Source organism: Chrysochloris asiatica, unplaced genomic scaffold (assembly GCF_000296735.1).
Source record: "Chrysochloris asiatica unplaced genomic scaffold, ChrAsi1.0 scaffold00018, whole genome shotgun sequence".
Taxonomy (NCBI): Eukaryota; Metazoa; Chordata; class Mammalia; order Afrosoricida; family Chrysochloridae; genus Chrysochloris; species Chrysochloris asiatica.
Genome location: NW_006408536.1, coordinates 4,592,921 through 4,608,409, shown reverse-complemented (window position 1 = coordinate 4,608,409; position 15,489 = coordinate 4,592,921). Strand labels below are relative to the sequence as shown.

Below are 15,489 nucleotides of genomic sequence, written 5' to 3'. Positions count from 1 at the left end.
GGCGGGTTTCTGGGATATACCCTTTGGGTGGTTGATGATGCATGGAGGGGATTGGAACCATGGCAGTGAGATGATATACGATGGAATTAATGTAAGACAGGTTCTCCCATGTAAACTATCATATAATTCACAATAAAACATTAAAATAAAAAGAGTAGACCTCTGTTTTTTGGAAGGTACCCTAACGAGACTAAGACATATGTATTAGTGAGAGAACCTGTCTGCAGTCATCCACTGATCAGAGACATGTTGAAACATTTTGTGTGGAATAAGTCTGTGCATGTATAAACTGAAATCCTAGTAGCAGTACTTACTGACTTACCATTGTTCCTATATTAAATCTACCTTTGGTACAGTTACTGAAATCCTCATCTGGCTGAAAATGCTGACAATATATTTCATACATTTCTTTTAATCTATTAGCAATAGCCTGGGTTGGATCTCTAGAACATGTCCTAAAAATTAACAAGAAAAAAGAAAAAAATCTGAGACTAAATCTTTATGAGAACAGACAGCCTCATCTTTCTCACCAAAGTGGCTGGTGGGTTTGAACCACCCACTTTAACCCACTGCACCAATAGGGCTCCTAGAGAGTTAGAAGGGCCTGGAATTACTCTGGAACAACCCAGGGATCCATTTGCCATCCCCAGTAAGCTATTCCCTAAGTGTTATTGTTGTTGTTAAGTGCTGTCAAGTTGGTTCCAACTCATAGTGACCCTGTATAGGATTTCTGAGGAGCAGCTGGTGGGTTTGAAATGCCGTCCTTATGGTTCGCATTACACCAGAAGTCCTAAGTGTTCATATGCATCCAAAATAGAAACTTCCTTACGAAACCTAAGACCCCAGTTTCAAAAGGTCTATGATGATATGAACTAGCCCAGATAACTCCGCTCAGAAGAAAAAAAAATAGTCCCTGGAAGAAGATTAGTTCATCAAAAGCCTCCAAGTACCTCTATGGTTTTTCATACAGAAAATGCAAAGTACAATAAACAATAACCATACGCACAGAACATGAATCTGAAGGAAAAGATTAGCATGTGGCCTGTGATGCAATTTAGAAAGTAAGTGATTTACCACTTCACACCAATGAGAAGAGCTACAATGAAAAATACTGATCCTAACAAGTACCGCAAGGAGGCAGAGCAACTGGCACCATCATACGCTGCAGGGAGGAAATACAATGCTATAATCGTGTTGCAAAACATTTTCAAATGATTTCCAACAATTTAATCTTACATCTATTGTATGACACCTCCATTCCATTGCTTGAAGTGTAACCAAAAAATTTAAAAAGTAAATAAATGTCCACACTATGGGAAAGAAGGGAAAAGTTTTGATAGGACTAAGAAGGGAAATATAAAGGCACACAACCTGGAACATTTATACTTCTCTTAAAATTAAGTCTATTTTAAATCAATTATATATCAGCCATGTTCTTAAAAATGGTGTGGGAATCACCAAAATACATGTCTAATTAAAAATGTATGACCCCCCTCCGACACTGAAACTCAAAGGTAACACACAAGCAGCCATGTATGCTCGCTGGCAACCATGTTGGTCTATGTGTGAGTGGAAGTAGGGGAAAGGCAGTAATGTAAATATGGATTGAGTTCAACCACGATTCCATACACTCTTGTCGACCTTGAGATGAGAGAGAGAAGAGAAAGGGCTGGTTGGTCTGAAGTCTGGGGAGACTTAGGAACTCCTGAGCCTTATGGACACTGTCCTAGATTTGCAGGGCTAGAGCTGAGAGTGTAGCATCCAACTGATATAAAGTGGGAGGACATGGACAAGAATGCCCAAATTTTCAAATAGTACCCATGTGACTTAGCTTCAGTGACTTGATGACCAGAGCTCAACTAGAGGAAGATAAAGAAATTTGATAAAGGAAGCAAGTATAAATTGCTATACAATTTGATGAGCTTGACCTATACTTATGGATGTAGTAGCTCAAAATACCAACCGATAGGGAAAGAGTCTTCACATCAAGGATCAAGCCTGTCCCCTTAGTATATAGGGTTGATGTTGTTGTTGTTGTGTGCCGTGGAGTCGGTTCCGACCCATAGCGACCCTGTACAGGGTTTCCGAGGCTGTAAATCTATACGGGAGCAGAAAGCCTCATCTTTCTCCCGTGGAACAGCTGGTAGTTTCAAACTGCTGACCTTAAGGTTCACAGCCCGATTCGTAACCACTACGCTACCAGAGCTCCTTATACAGGGTTGAAAGGAACAGGCAAATTAATCATTGGCTACCTAAAATGGGGGGGGGGGGTCTATCAAGGAACAAAGTGGCTGGCTTACAAATTTTCAAGAGGCAGTTTAGTTTCAGAGTCTGCAGGGGAAGGTAGAATCTCCAATGGATAGTTTTCATCTTGTCTACATGGGTCTGGTGAAAGGAGTTGGGGATAAGGCTCTTTTGATTTTATAGTAAGTGATTGTTATCATGACTAATTGCTGTTGTCACAACTGGACACTAGAACTATCAAAAGAGAAGAGCATGAGCGGAACGTGGGACCCTAACCAGAGAAGCAGCAATACCAGAGATGGAGGCAGAAGTGATGGCATGAAGAGATAGAGCTGCTGAAGACTCTAGACTCATAGAAAGAGAAAGGCTGTGTGCTAGCGACCAGGAGGCAGGCTTGCATAATGTGCCCCTGGGTTGTTTAAATGATTATATATTCCCGAGTGTTTTTGTGTACATCAAAAAACAAAACAAAAACAGAGGGAATGATGCACAGAAGGGATTGTAATCATTGCAGTGAAACAAAATACGATAGGATGAGTGCAAAACTAATGCTCTCCCATGTAAACTATCACTCAATTCACAGTATAAGCTTAAAAAAAAAAATACTAAAATGAAAAAAGATCTAGTACTGAAAATAAAATGTTTTAAAACTCTTAGGAGGAAATATAGGGGGATACCATTATGGGGTAGAATGCAATTTCTCAAACAAACAAAAAATATATAGTGATGCTTTTTCAGAATAGAAAACCCTGCAAAATATAAAAATTGATAAAGCACTTCATAACACGGGAAAATAATTTAAATTTTAAATATGAAAGATGAAAATTATATCAGTTAATGAAACCTAAACTATGAAATGATAGACAAACAAAAAAAAAATTTACAGGGTATGAAAATATAGATCAATCCCTGGCAAGACTGATCAAGGACTGAAAAAGATTCACACCATAAATGTGGAAGATATCATCACCATGGATTTGGAATACATATACATTTTACTACAAGTAAACTTAGGAAAATTAATTTGAAGTTCACAAAATGAAGATATTCTACAAGCAACTGAACAACATAGTTATACTAAGAAATCTCAAAAATCGTATATCCATTCAATAAGTTGTGGATGTTTAGAAAATTTTTCTTACAAATGAGTACCAAATCCTAGTACCTGAACTCTATCTTTCCCAAAGAATTGAGAAAGAAAGAATGCAAATTTTTAATAACCTCTTTCAAAGAATAGATACAGTATTAGCATTCCCTAAGAGATTTTATGAGATTCAAAAAACATGATGTAAAACTGATAAAGAATATTATATGAAAATAAAATAAAAGGTTTTTATGCTTCATGACAACCACCTACAAAACAAAATTTTAAAAATTATTTCAAAAATAGTTGCCACTTCTATTTGTATGTATACAATTAAATAACATTACTTACATTTCCCATGTTGTACAATCATTATCACTATGTTGTTGTTTTTAAGTGCCATTGAGTCAATTCTGACCCATAGCGACCCTGTATAGGGTTTCCAAGGAGCGTCTGGTGAGCTTGAACCGCCAACCTTGAAGTCCAAATGACTTTGCAGTCTGGCAGATATCAATTAAACTATATCAATAATCATTTTAAATATAAAATGTGTAAATATAAAAGACAGCTGATAGGAATGGCTAAAAGAAAAAAGAACTACATGTTCTCTAGAAGTAACCAACTTTAAAAATAAAGGCACAGAAAAATTAAAAGTAAAGTAAAGGTATGGAGAAAGACAGAGCATAAAAAGCTATAGAACAGCTTTATTAATTTCAGACACAGCAAATTTAACATCAGGAAGTTTATTAGGGGTAAACAAGGGCATTACATAATTATAAAGGGGTCAACCCTTCAAGGTAAAATATAAATCCTGAAAAGCATATGTGTATAACAATAGAGCTTCCAAAATGTGACAAAAATTTCTAGAAATGCAAGGAGAAATGAACAAAGCCATTCTTACAGTTGAAAACTTCAACACTTCTCTATCAGTAACTGATAAGACTAGCCAAACTAAACAGTACCATCAACAGCTTCTAATAGAATTTATGAAATACTTCATCCAACAACAGCAAAATACACATTCTTCTCAAGCTCATACAGAGCATTCATGAAGACAGACCACAATTGAGGCAATAAAACAAATCTTAACAAATTTAAATGATTGTTGTTGTTGTTAAAGTGTTATAGAGTTAGTTTATAGCGACCCTGTATAGGTTTCCGAGGAATAACTGGTGGGTTTGAACCTCTGACCTTGTGGTTCAACCTGACCTTGCAGTCCAGCATGGTATCGTGCATCACCATACCAGAACTAACGTTTAAATGATAGAATCATATAAAGTATGCTCTCAGACACAATAGAATTACACTAGACATCAATAATAGATAGTAGCGTAGTGGTTACGAATCGGGCTGCGAACCACAAGGTCAGCAGTTCGAAACTACCAGCTGTTCCACAGGAGAAAGATGAGGCTTTCTGCTCCTGTAAAGATTAACAGCTTCGGAAACCCTGTACAGGGTCACTATGAGTCGGAACCGACTCCACAGCACATAACAACAACAACAACAAAACATCCCCAAAGATTACATAGCACATATCAAAGTATCATATGGCTTGAAGAAGTTACAAAGGAAATTTTTTAAAATACAATGAATTAAATGAAAATGAAAATACAATTCATCACAAGTTGTGGGGTGAAGTGAAAGAAACACTTGGAAATTTATAGCACTGAATGCATATATTAGAAAGATCAAAAACTTAGCTTTTAATTTAGGAAATTTGAAACAGGTGCAAGTTAAATTCAAAGTAATCTGAAAGAAATAATAAAAACAAGAGCAGAAATCAATGAAAATGAAAATAGGAAGGTAATATAGAAGATCCATGAAACCAAAGGGTAATTCTTGAAAAGATAATAAAATTCATGGACCTCTAGGCCAGTTGACCAAGAAAAAAAAGAGAAGCCACAAATTACTGATACTATAAATAATATGGGGGTTATCACAATTCATCCCATGGGCATTAAAATAATAGCAATGTAATAATATAAATAATGGATTCCTGGTGTGGTGCTGCTATAGGATCAGCACCGGACTACGAACCACAGGTCAGCAGTTCAAATCTACCAACTGCTCCTCAGAAACAGGATCACTATGAACCAACTCGAAGGCAATTAACAAAAACCACAATACAAATAAATCTTTTCCCCCACATTTGACAACTTAAAGGAAATAGACCAATTCCTTTAAAAAGATAATCTAATTCCTTTAAAAAGAGCAAGAAATAAATTATCTGAATAGACATATAGCTATAAAGAAATTGAATACATAATTAATAACTTTTGAAAAACTGAAAGCACCAGATTCAGAAAGTTTCACTGATGAATTATTCCAAACATTTAACTAATTATCACCAATCCTTTTCAAACTCATTCAGAAAACAGAGACAGCATGAACATTTCCTAACTCATTCCATGAGGGCCAGCCAGCATTACCCTAATACAAAATCTAGTCAAAGGAAAGTTACAGAGTAAGATCTCTCATGAATATTGACCAAAAATTCTTAATAATGTACAAACAAATGTAATTATACAAGGTAAAAAAAAAAAAAAAAAAAAGGATGATACACCATTTCTAAGTAGGATTTCTCCTGGGTATGCAGGACTTGTTTAACACTCAAAAATCAATTAATATAATTCATCATATCAAGATACTACAAAAGAAAAATCATACGATCACATCAATACATGTGGGGAAAAATATTAGACACAATCCAAAACCCATTCATGCAAAATTTCTCAGCAAATTTAGGAATAGACGGAAACATCCTCTGGTTGAAAAGGGTATTTACCAAAAAAAAAAAAAAAACTACACATAGCTTACTACTTAAAATGGTTAAGATCTTAGATTCTTTACCACTAAAAGCAGGAACAAAACAAAGGTATCTCCTTTCACCACAAGTGCAGAATAATGTACTGGACTGCAAGGTTAATTTGAACCACAAGGTCAGCAATTCAAACCTACCAGCCGCTCCAGGGTCGCCATGAATTGGAATCCACTTGAAGGCACTTAACAACAATAACGGCAATTCAACAACTGTAGGAGCCTTGGTAAACATAGTGAGTTATGAGTTGTACTGCTAATCACAAGGTCAACAATTTGAATCCACCAGCAGCTCCAAAGGAGAAAGATGAGGCTTTCAGATCCTGTAAAGATTTCAGCCTCAGAAATTCTATACATGGTCACAGTGAGTCAGGATCAACTCCACAGCACATCACCACTACCACCACCATTCAACTGACAGGAAGTCCTACTTAGTGCAATCACAGAAGAAAAGGTGATCAATTATACAAGATAGAGCAGGGATAAATAACAGTATCTTTGTTCACCAATGATATCATGACTCATGTAGGAAACCTCATAAATAATGAACAGCAATAAAAATAAACCTCTTGAGATTAGTAAGAAACAGTAGCAAGATTATAAGCAGCCCCAGCGCTGCAGTGGTTGGTGCATGGGAAAGTCTGCTCCAGTAAATATTTACAACCTGGGTAATCCTATGGGACACTTAATCTCTATCCTATACAGTCACTATGAGTCAGGCAAAGAGTTGTCTTTTGTTTTGGTTACAGCAAGTTTGCTGGACACAAAGTTAATATACAGAACTGTGGAGTAATTAATGTACTGGACAGCATGGTCAGTTTGAACTGCAAGGTCAGTAGTTCAAATTCACCAGCTACTCTTTGGAAACCCTATACAGAATCACTATGAGTTAGAACTGACTTGAAAGCACTTAACAACAACAACAACATATAAACTAAATGGAGTCCTGGTGTAGAGCTGTAGGACAAGGACTAGACTGCTAACCACAAGGTCGGCAGTTCAAACCCACCAGCATCTCTTCAGTTGCTGTGTGTCAGAAGCAACTCAATGACACTTAACACACACACATGATATAAACCAAACCATACTACATGTTAAGTGGCACAGAGTCATTGCCCACTCATAGTGACCCTGTATAGGATCTCCAAGGAGCAGCTGGAGTGTTTGAACTGTTGACCATGGGTGTACAGTCCAATGTTTATCCTACAGAGCTATACCAAGAGTCCATATAAACCATATCAAACTATATAGCAATAGTTTGTCATTAAAAGAACACCATCACTTACATTGACATCCGTTTAAAATGAAATACTTAGGGAAAAGCTAACAAAATATATACAAGATCTTTATGAGGAAAACGTCCAGACACTGATGAAAGGAATCAAAGATTTAAATAAGTGAAATGCAGCCCACGTTTAAATATTATATCCATCATGACAATACCAAGAAAATAAAAAATTATGCTTGAAAAATGGAATATGAAGATGCATCAATTATTAAGTACCATGTACAAAGTGAGGTTTATGCAAGAATTCTTGCTTGTTTCACCTGTTGCAATCAAAGCACTTTAACAAAACAAAAGAAAAACTGTCACTATCACAATTAATAGAGAAATCATTTGACATAATGTATTACATGCTCAATATTTAAAACTAAAAAACTCAACAAGCATCAGCAAATATCACACACAGTGATGAACCATTGAAAAATTCACCCTGATATCACAGAAACAACATTGATGCTTACTATCACCAGTTATACTCCGTATTTTATGGAGGTTCTAGACAAAGCAATAAATCACAAACAATTTAAAAGACCCTAAGGCACTCTGATAGGGCAATGGGCTAAGCATTGGGCTGCTAACCATAAGGTCAGCGACTCAAACCCACCAGCCACTCCACAGAAGGAAAATGAGACTGTCTGCTCCCATAAAGATTTATAGTCTCAGAAATGCTAGACTCTGTTCTCTAGGGTCATTCTGAGTCCGAATCAACCCGATGGCAATGGGTAGTGCCAGTAGTAGACAGAGCCATTAAGAAAACAATTACAGACTATGCAATTTGAGAAAAAGATAGAAAGCCATCATTATTCACAGATCACCCTTGACTACAGAGCCACAAAATCTATCAAACAAAAATGGACAGAATTAAAAAGAAAAATAGGCAATTCAACCCAAATATTTGGAGATCTCAAACTTTGTTTCTAACGTTGTATAAAACAGGTAGGAACAAAATCAAACAAAAATCACAATCAAAAGGGTATTTCCAAAAGCTCATGGGAAAATTTCATTATCTAGTAATACTACTTTCCCACAAATGTTTGGAAACCCCCTCATATATGCAAAGCCTGAACATTATAAAACGAGCAAACAAAAGAGACTTTTATAATATACCCCATCAACAGCAAACTACATTTCCTCTGTCTGGAGAAACGAACATTGTCCAGGATACACTACATACTAGGACATAGGACAAACATCAGTATAATTAAAAGGGTTGAAAAAAAAAAAAACAAGTGTATTCTCTGAGCACACCTACTGATATTAGAATTCAAAATCAGAGAACTTAATTGAATTTGTAAATATGTGGAAATTAAACCACACTACGGGGTAAGCACTGGACTACTAACTACAAGATCAGCAGTTCAAACCCACCAGCTGCTGCTTGGAAACCGTTTCTATGTAGGTTGCTGTGAGTCATAACTAACTCAACAGCACTAACAACAACAAACCAAATAACCATGGATTAAAGAGGAAATTACAACAGCAACTTAAAAATCTTTAAGGAATACTGGTGTGGCATAGGATAAACTCTGGACCACAAGGTTGAACCACAAGGTCAACAGTTCAAACTCACCAGCATGCCTCAGAAACCCTGTACAGAGTCACTATGAGTCGGAACAGATTCAACAGTACTTAACAATAACAGCAATGTAACTGATGTTTAAAGCAAAAAGTCTAACAGTATTCATGTTTTAGTTGTAAACTAGACAATTTTCAAAATTCATCAAATTGTAAGCTAAAGGTTTGTGCATTTAAATGATAAAAATTTTACTTCATTTAAGAAAATTAAAGGAAAAGGAAAAAATCTTGAAAACTTAAAATCCAATAGCACATTCAAGGATATTGGAAAATAAGATAATAACCAAAATTTTAAACATGAGAAATTAAATCTGTTCGTGAAACAAAGAAAAATATGAAATGACAGAGAAGCCTCAAAGCTTGGAATTTCTTTCTAGAAGGTATACAAACAATAAATAGATCCCTAGCAAGATTAATCATGGGACTAATAATGGCACTAAACATCAACGCCAGACATACAAGGGATCATGACCATGGATTCTGAAGACATATGCAATTTATTATAAGCAAATTCAAGTTAATACATTTGGAAATTCAAAACACAACAACATTGTTAAAATAAGAAATCTCAAAGACTTTGTACTTATTCAAAATTATATCTGCATAGACAAGCCTTCTTACAAAATAATCCCAAGTCTTGATGCTTGGATTCCTCATCATTCTCATATAATTCAGAAAGAAATACCACAAATCCCTAACAACCTTTTCCAGGGAACAGAAACAGTAAAAACACTCCTTAAAATTTTTTATAAGACCTCTAAAAACTGCATACAAAATTGTTAAGAACAATATGCAGCGAATACCAAAAGGGTTTTATACTTCACAACAAAAACAAAACACAAATTTTGAAACTTATTTTTATTTGATGTTTTAAATTTCTTTTCAATGTGGTAATATATATATACTTATTCTTTTGGTATGTGTATATATATAACAAAAGATTTGTCATTTCATCTGTTTTACATGTGACATTAATTACATCCCCCATAGTGTAGTCATCATCACCACTCATTTCCTAAAGTTTTTCATCACAGCAACACAAACCACCTTACAAACTAAAGTAACAAAACCAAGTCACTAGCACAGTAGATACACAAAAACCATGGAACATAGTTTACGGCCTATTTGTAACTTCTAGAAAACTGCAACATATAACTACTGGTGAAATACTCAGATGCCTGTACACTATTACCAGTTATATTGGACATTTCCGAGACTGCACTAAAGGCGCAGAAAACCCACTAACACTACCTCAACTACCAGAGCAATAATTCAAGGACAAGAAACAACACATTAAATTTGGAAACGACAAAATGAAGCACTTTGTTATTCAAAGATCACATCATGATGTTTCCAGACTATATAAAAGCACTGTGTTACAATTAATACATGAATTTAGCAAGATTAATGGATACCATACAGTAAAAGATAAGTACATTTGTTTGTCTGTTCCTGAGATTAGCAGCTCTAACTTAACTTCTTATACACATCATAAGAAATGGCACAAATTTTTGATAGGACAAGGTTACATTTTTAAGGTTTTTCATATAAATAGTTTCATATAAATTAGATAAACCTTGAGAGTCATTATAATCCCAAATATTGTGGTCTTTTTCCCCCCTGAGTTCATGATAATAGAAGCCATTAAGTAGAAAATAAATTTTACAATACACTTTAAATTTAACCAAAAGAGAACAATAAAAAGACCATTCTTTGTGAAAATTTTGCTTATGCCTCTAATTTAATGATCTCCTTCAATAAATAATTAAATTAATTTTTGCACAAAATTTGCTTATAATTTTTTTTTATTTTCTGTAAATTGCTCAATTTTCCTATTCCATTTGTTAGTTTATTGTTTTATAATTATATGAAATACCAAAATTTGTATACACTTAACATATATTTGTGAATATATTCTTTCTAATTTCACTTATGTTCTATATATTACAAGTTATTGTTCTGATTCCTATATGTCTTGCATTTACCAAAATCATTTCAGATATGGAATGTTTTGCTAAGGCAAATATTTGGCCAGAGGGAATACAAGTGTCACTTCATTATTCTTTATAGTTTTAATCAGTTCTCGCAAATTTTCTCATGCAAATGCATCAGGAACAGATCAGCAATTAGAAAAGGAAACCATTTGATATTTTCCTTAAAGCTGTGTAAGTGCTTTTACTATGGATACAATCGGTGTAAATATTTAACAAACAATGAATCGGTAATTGGATAATTCTACTTTTTTTTATTTCTCTGTTTCTTCTTTCTCTTTTTTATTCATTTCTTTGTTGTTGTTTTGTTGCTATTGCCAACCTAATAAATTATCCTTTTATTTATACAAAATGAAATATTTGAATTGATAAATAGGTATTAAAATTCTAAATAAATTTGAGTAAGTCCTACATGGTGCTGTAAGAATAGCACTGGACTGCAAACCACAAGATCAGCTGCTCAAACCCACCAGCTGCTCCTTGGAAATCCTATAGAGGGTTCTTATGAGTTGGAACTGATTTGATGGTACTTAGCAACAACAAAACTGTATGTTTAACATCTGTACAAAATATAAAGAATATCAGTGAAGTGAACACTTGCACACCAAAAGAAAACTGAGAAATGAAGATATATTACCTCCCAGGAAACAGTTATTAAAAGATGTTTTTCTTCCTAAAGGACGGTATGAAGAATCGAAGAAAATAGAGCAGAATCTTTCCAATGCTGAAATAAAAAAATAAACTCTGTCAATGTAGAATTATATATCCAATATAATTATTCTTCTAAACAGTGAAAGATAAGATATACTCATAGCAACATACCTGAGACATTTTGTCTCCAGACACCTTGTAATCCATGTTGCTCTCATTAGTTCCTCTGAATGAAAAAAACCCCGACACCAGATAGAAAATGACACCTGATGGAGAGAACTACTTAATGGAATGACGACACTAACCAGGAGGGCCAAGATGGCGCCCTCTCATGGTGGCAGTTCATAATGGCAGTTGACAGGAATGTGAGCCCAGAAATCTATGCAGCATCAATCAAAACTGGTGCATTCTGTTGGTTGCAAGAAAGCCACTACATTCGGTCCAGAAAACCTATGAAAGGACATAAACCCCCTTTTAAAAAGTAAGTGCCAAAAATGAATGGACATATTTTTCAAATGCCACATTAAAAATGTCAAAGGAATAGCAAGAAGTGCTGAGAAAATCAAACAGGCAAGAAAAGAGGAACCAAAAAATAGAGACAGGGATAATACAAAGTAAAGGGGTAGATGATCAACTTTAATTCAAAAGTTATAAAGAATAACATCAAAAATTTTAAAGACCTAAATATCCCAATTATGTGAACATTGTTGTTGTTGTTGTTATGTGCTGTGGAGTCGGTTCCGGTAGCGACCCTGTACAGGCTTTCTGAGCCTGTAAATCTTTACGGGAGCAGAACGCCTCATCTTTCTCCCTCGGATCCGCTGGTAGTTTCAAACTGCTGACCTTGCGGTTCGCAGTCCGATTTGTAAGAGGAATTTAAACTGAAAGACATAGGTTAAAAGAAATACCATATAAAAAAGTATACCCTGCAAAACTAAGCATAAGAAAACTGAAATGGGAATACCATTGCCAAATAAGTAGACATCTAGGGAAGAAATATAATCAGAGCTAAGAAGGATATCTCATTATGATTATATGGTGGTAGTGGTAGTGTGCAATGGAGTTGGTTCCAATTCATAGCAACCCTGCATAGGATTCCTGATGCTATAAATCTTTATTGGAGCAGAAAGCCTCATCTTTCACACAACGGCTGGTAATTTTGAACTGCTGACCTTGAGATTAGCGGCCTGTTATGGTGGTGGTGGTGGTAGTGTGCCGTGGAGTCGGTTCCGTCTCATAGCGACCCTGTACAGGGTTTCCTAGGCTGTAAATCTTTACGGGAGCAGAAAGCGTCATCTTTCTCCTGTGGAACCACTGGTAGTTTCGAACTGCTGACCTTGAGGTTAGCAGCCCAACTCGTAACCACTATGCTGCCAGAGCTCCTTAAGTATGATTATGTTGTTGTTCTTATGTGCCGTGGAGTCAGTTCCGACTCATAGCGACCCTGTACAGGGTTTCCGAGGCTGTAAATCTTCATGGGAGCAGAAAGCCTCATCTTTCTCCCCCGGAACAACTGGTAGTGTGAACTGCTGACCGTGAGATTAGCAGCCTGAATCGTAACCACTATGCTACCAGAGCTCGTTGAGTATGATTATAACAGTCATTAATAATGAACACAAGAAACATTATTTATATGAGAAGTTTCATTATTACAGAATATCAAAACTGATTTAAAAATATACTGATTTTTTTTAATATACTGATTTTAAGCCAATAAATTTGAAATTCAAAACTCTAAGTAAAACTCAGCCAAACAAAAAAGAAAACAGTAAAAAACTGAAGGAAATCTGAATAGTCGCTGTTTATAAAAATAGTGTACTAATAATGAAACACCTTCCTAAACTGAGTTGCATTCTATTATCATTAAGTTGTGTATTTTTCCTTATATTTGAGAAAAAAAGTCCTGGTTTGGAGCTGTGGGCTAATGCATTAGACTGTAAAGTCGTTTGAACTGCAAGGTCGGTGGTTCAAGCTCACCAGCTGCTCCTTGGAAACCCTATACAGGGTCACTATGGGTCAAAATCAACTCGACGGCACTTAACAACAACAATCTTACACAATCACTTGTAGAGAATATTTTCATAACCCCACAAAAATTTTTTACAAAATTGACAAGGATGTCAAATAAAAAGGTAAATAAATCAAACATGACCAAATGCAAAAAAAAACAAAAACAGTTTAATAGACTAACCCAAAGCTACATTAGCTCTGAGACATCAGGAATAACTCTTGGATTTATATTTTAATGTCAAAACACTTCAACAATACAACAGCAATAAAATATCATAACAATTACATTACAAACAAAAAAGCGACATATTTTATCACACACATGTTGTTGATGTTGTTAAGTGCCATGGAGTCATTTCCCACTCCCAGAGATCTTGCAGTTGGTGGTGAAATATTGAAAACCTTTTCCTTGAGGTCAGGAATAAGACAAGAATGCTTACTATCACCAGTTCTATTTAACATCTCATAAAAGTACTAACTAGGATCTGGTGTGGCACTGTAGGATAACCCCATGGTCTGCTAACCTCATGGTCGGCAGTTCAAACCCACCAGCTGCTCCTTGGAAACCCTATACAGAGACTCTATGAGTCGGAATTGACTCTACAGCACTTGACAGCAAAGTCACGCACATAGTATAGATATAAAAAAAAATTCCATAAAACTGAAACTGCTATGCTGACCATCCCCTCTAAATTACTTAGCCTTCCACCAAAATAGGAAAAGAGAAAATGAGTCCTAGTTATCACACATTCTATTACACATTTAGGAAAAGTTTAACCAGGGGAAAAATGAACAAAAAAGTAAGAAGAGACGTGGAAACAACACAAAGAAATAGCTATAATTCTTATATGTACAGAGTATATTTTACAGCATTATCAATCAACTGATTATCTATTTGAATTGATAAGCAAATTTACCAATATTTCTGGATATAGTGCCAAAAACTTCATTGTAATTCCAAATGCTAGGAATGAATTATTAGAAAAGTAAATTCACTAAAAATCACAATTTGTAAAAGCCTCAAAGATTGTCAAATTCCAGGTAAAATTTCAGTGTAAGTTTTGTAAGATATTTTACACAGAAACTAATGAAATTTATTGTGAGGAATTAATGAAGATACAAATTTCGGGACTGTTGTACATGTATGAAATCAAAGATAAATTTTATCATTTAAGGTGATGGTTCTCACTGTTTACATACATCATAACAGATGGCACAAAACTCTACAGGACAAAATTATATTGTTAAGCCTTTTTCTATAGTTATGTAAAAATGTAAAGACATTATTATCCTGGTCATTATTTTCTGATATCAAGGTAAAGGGAACCCTTAATAAAAGATACAGGTCACGGTACACTGGACATTCACTCCTATTGGAACAATAAAAGTTCATACTTTGTGATGATTATATTTATGACTCCTCATTTAGTGATCTCACAAGGGCCAGCTCCTTTTAATGATTCACAAACAAATGGATTAATTTTCGCCACATAATTTGTTCATAATATTCTTATTTTTCTTTTCTAACTATTTTCTACTTTTCCTTCCTTTAAGCATAACTTCTTACACTATTCTGTACTACTTCAAAATAGAAAAAAATAAAAATGAGTTGGTATTTAAGAAGAATCATTAGTGATATACCATCATGACACATTTCTATGCCTTGTCTTTAGTAATTAGAAATACATGTATGCTCAGTTCAAAATGTTGAAACTATTCAGATGCATATTTCTTGTCACAAGTAATCATGATTAGCAGTAAAGCCTGTATTTTGTTGTTGTTAAGTTCCATGAAGTTTGTTCTGACCCATAGTGGCCCTATATAAGGCTTCC

At 35.0% G+C, this 15,489-nt stretch overlaps 1 protein-coding gene across 1 annotated transcript in view; it reads right to left on the bottom strand.

The window, feature by feature from the left end:
* The window catches only part of LOC102833965, a 52,314-nt gene extending 51,109 nt beyond the window's left edge, over positions 1 to 1,205 (bottom strand). Inside the window, exons 1-2 of the mRNA XM_006835659.1 lie at positions 1,075 to 1,205; positions 323 to 455 (exon numbers count right to left, since the gene is read on the bottom strand). Coding sequence (XP_006835722.1) covers positions 323 to 455; positions 1,075 to 1,205 — 264 coding nt within the window. The remainder of the gene's footprint in view (positions 1 to 322; positions 456 to 1,074) is intronic.
* Positions 1,206 to 15,489: the final 14,284 nt, after the last annotated feature.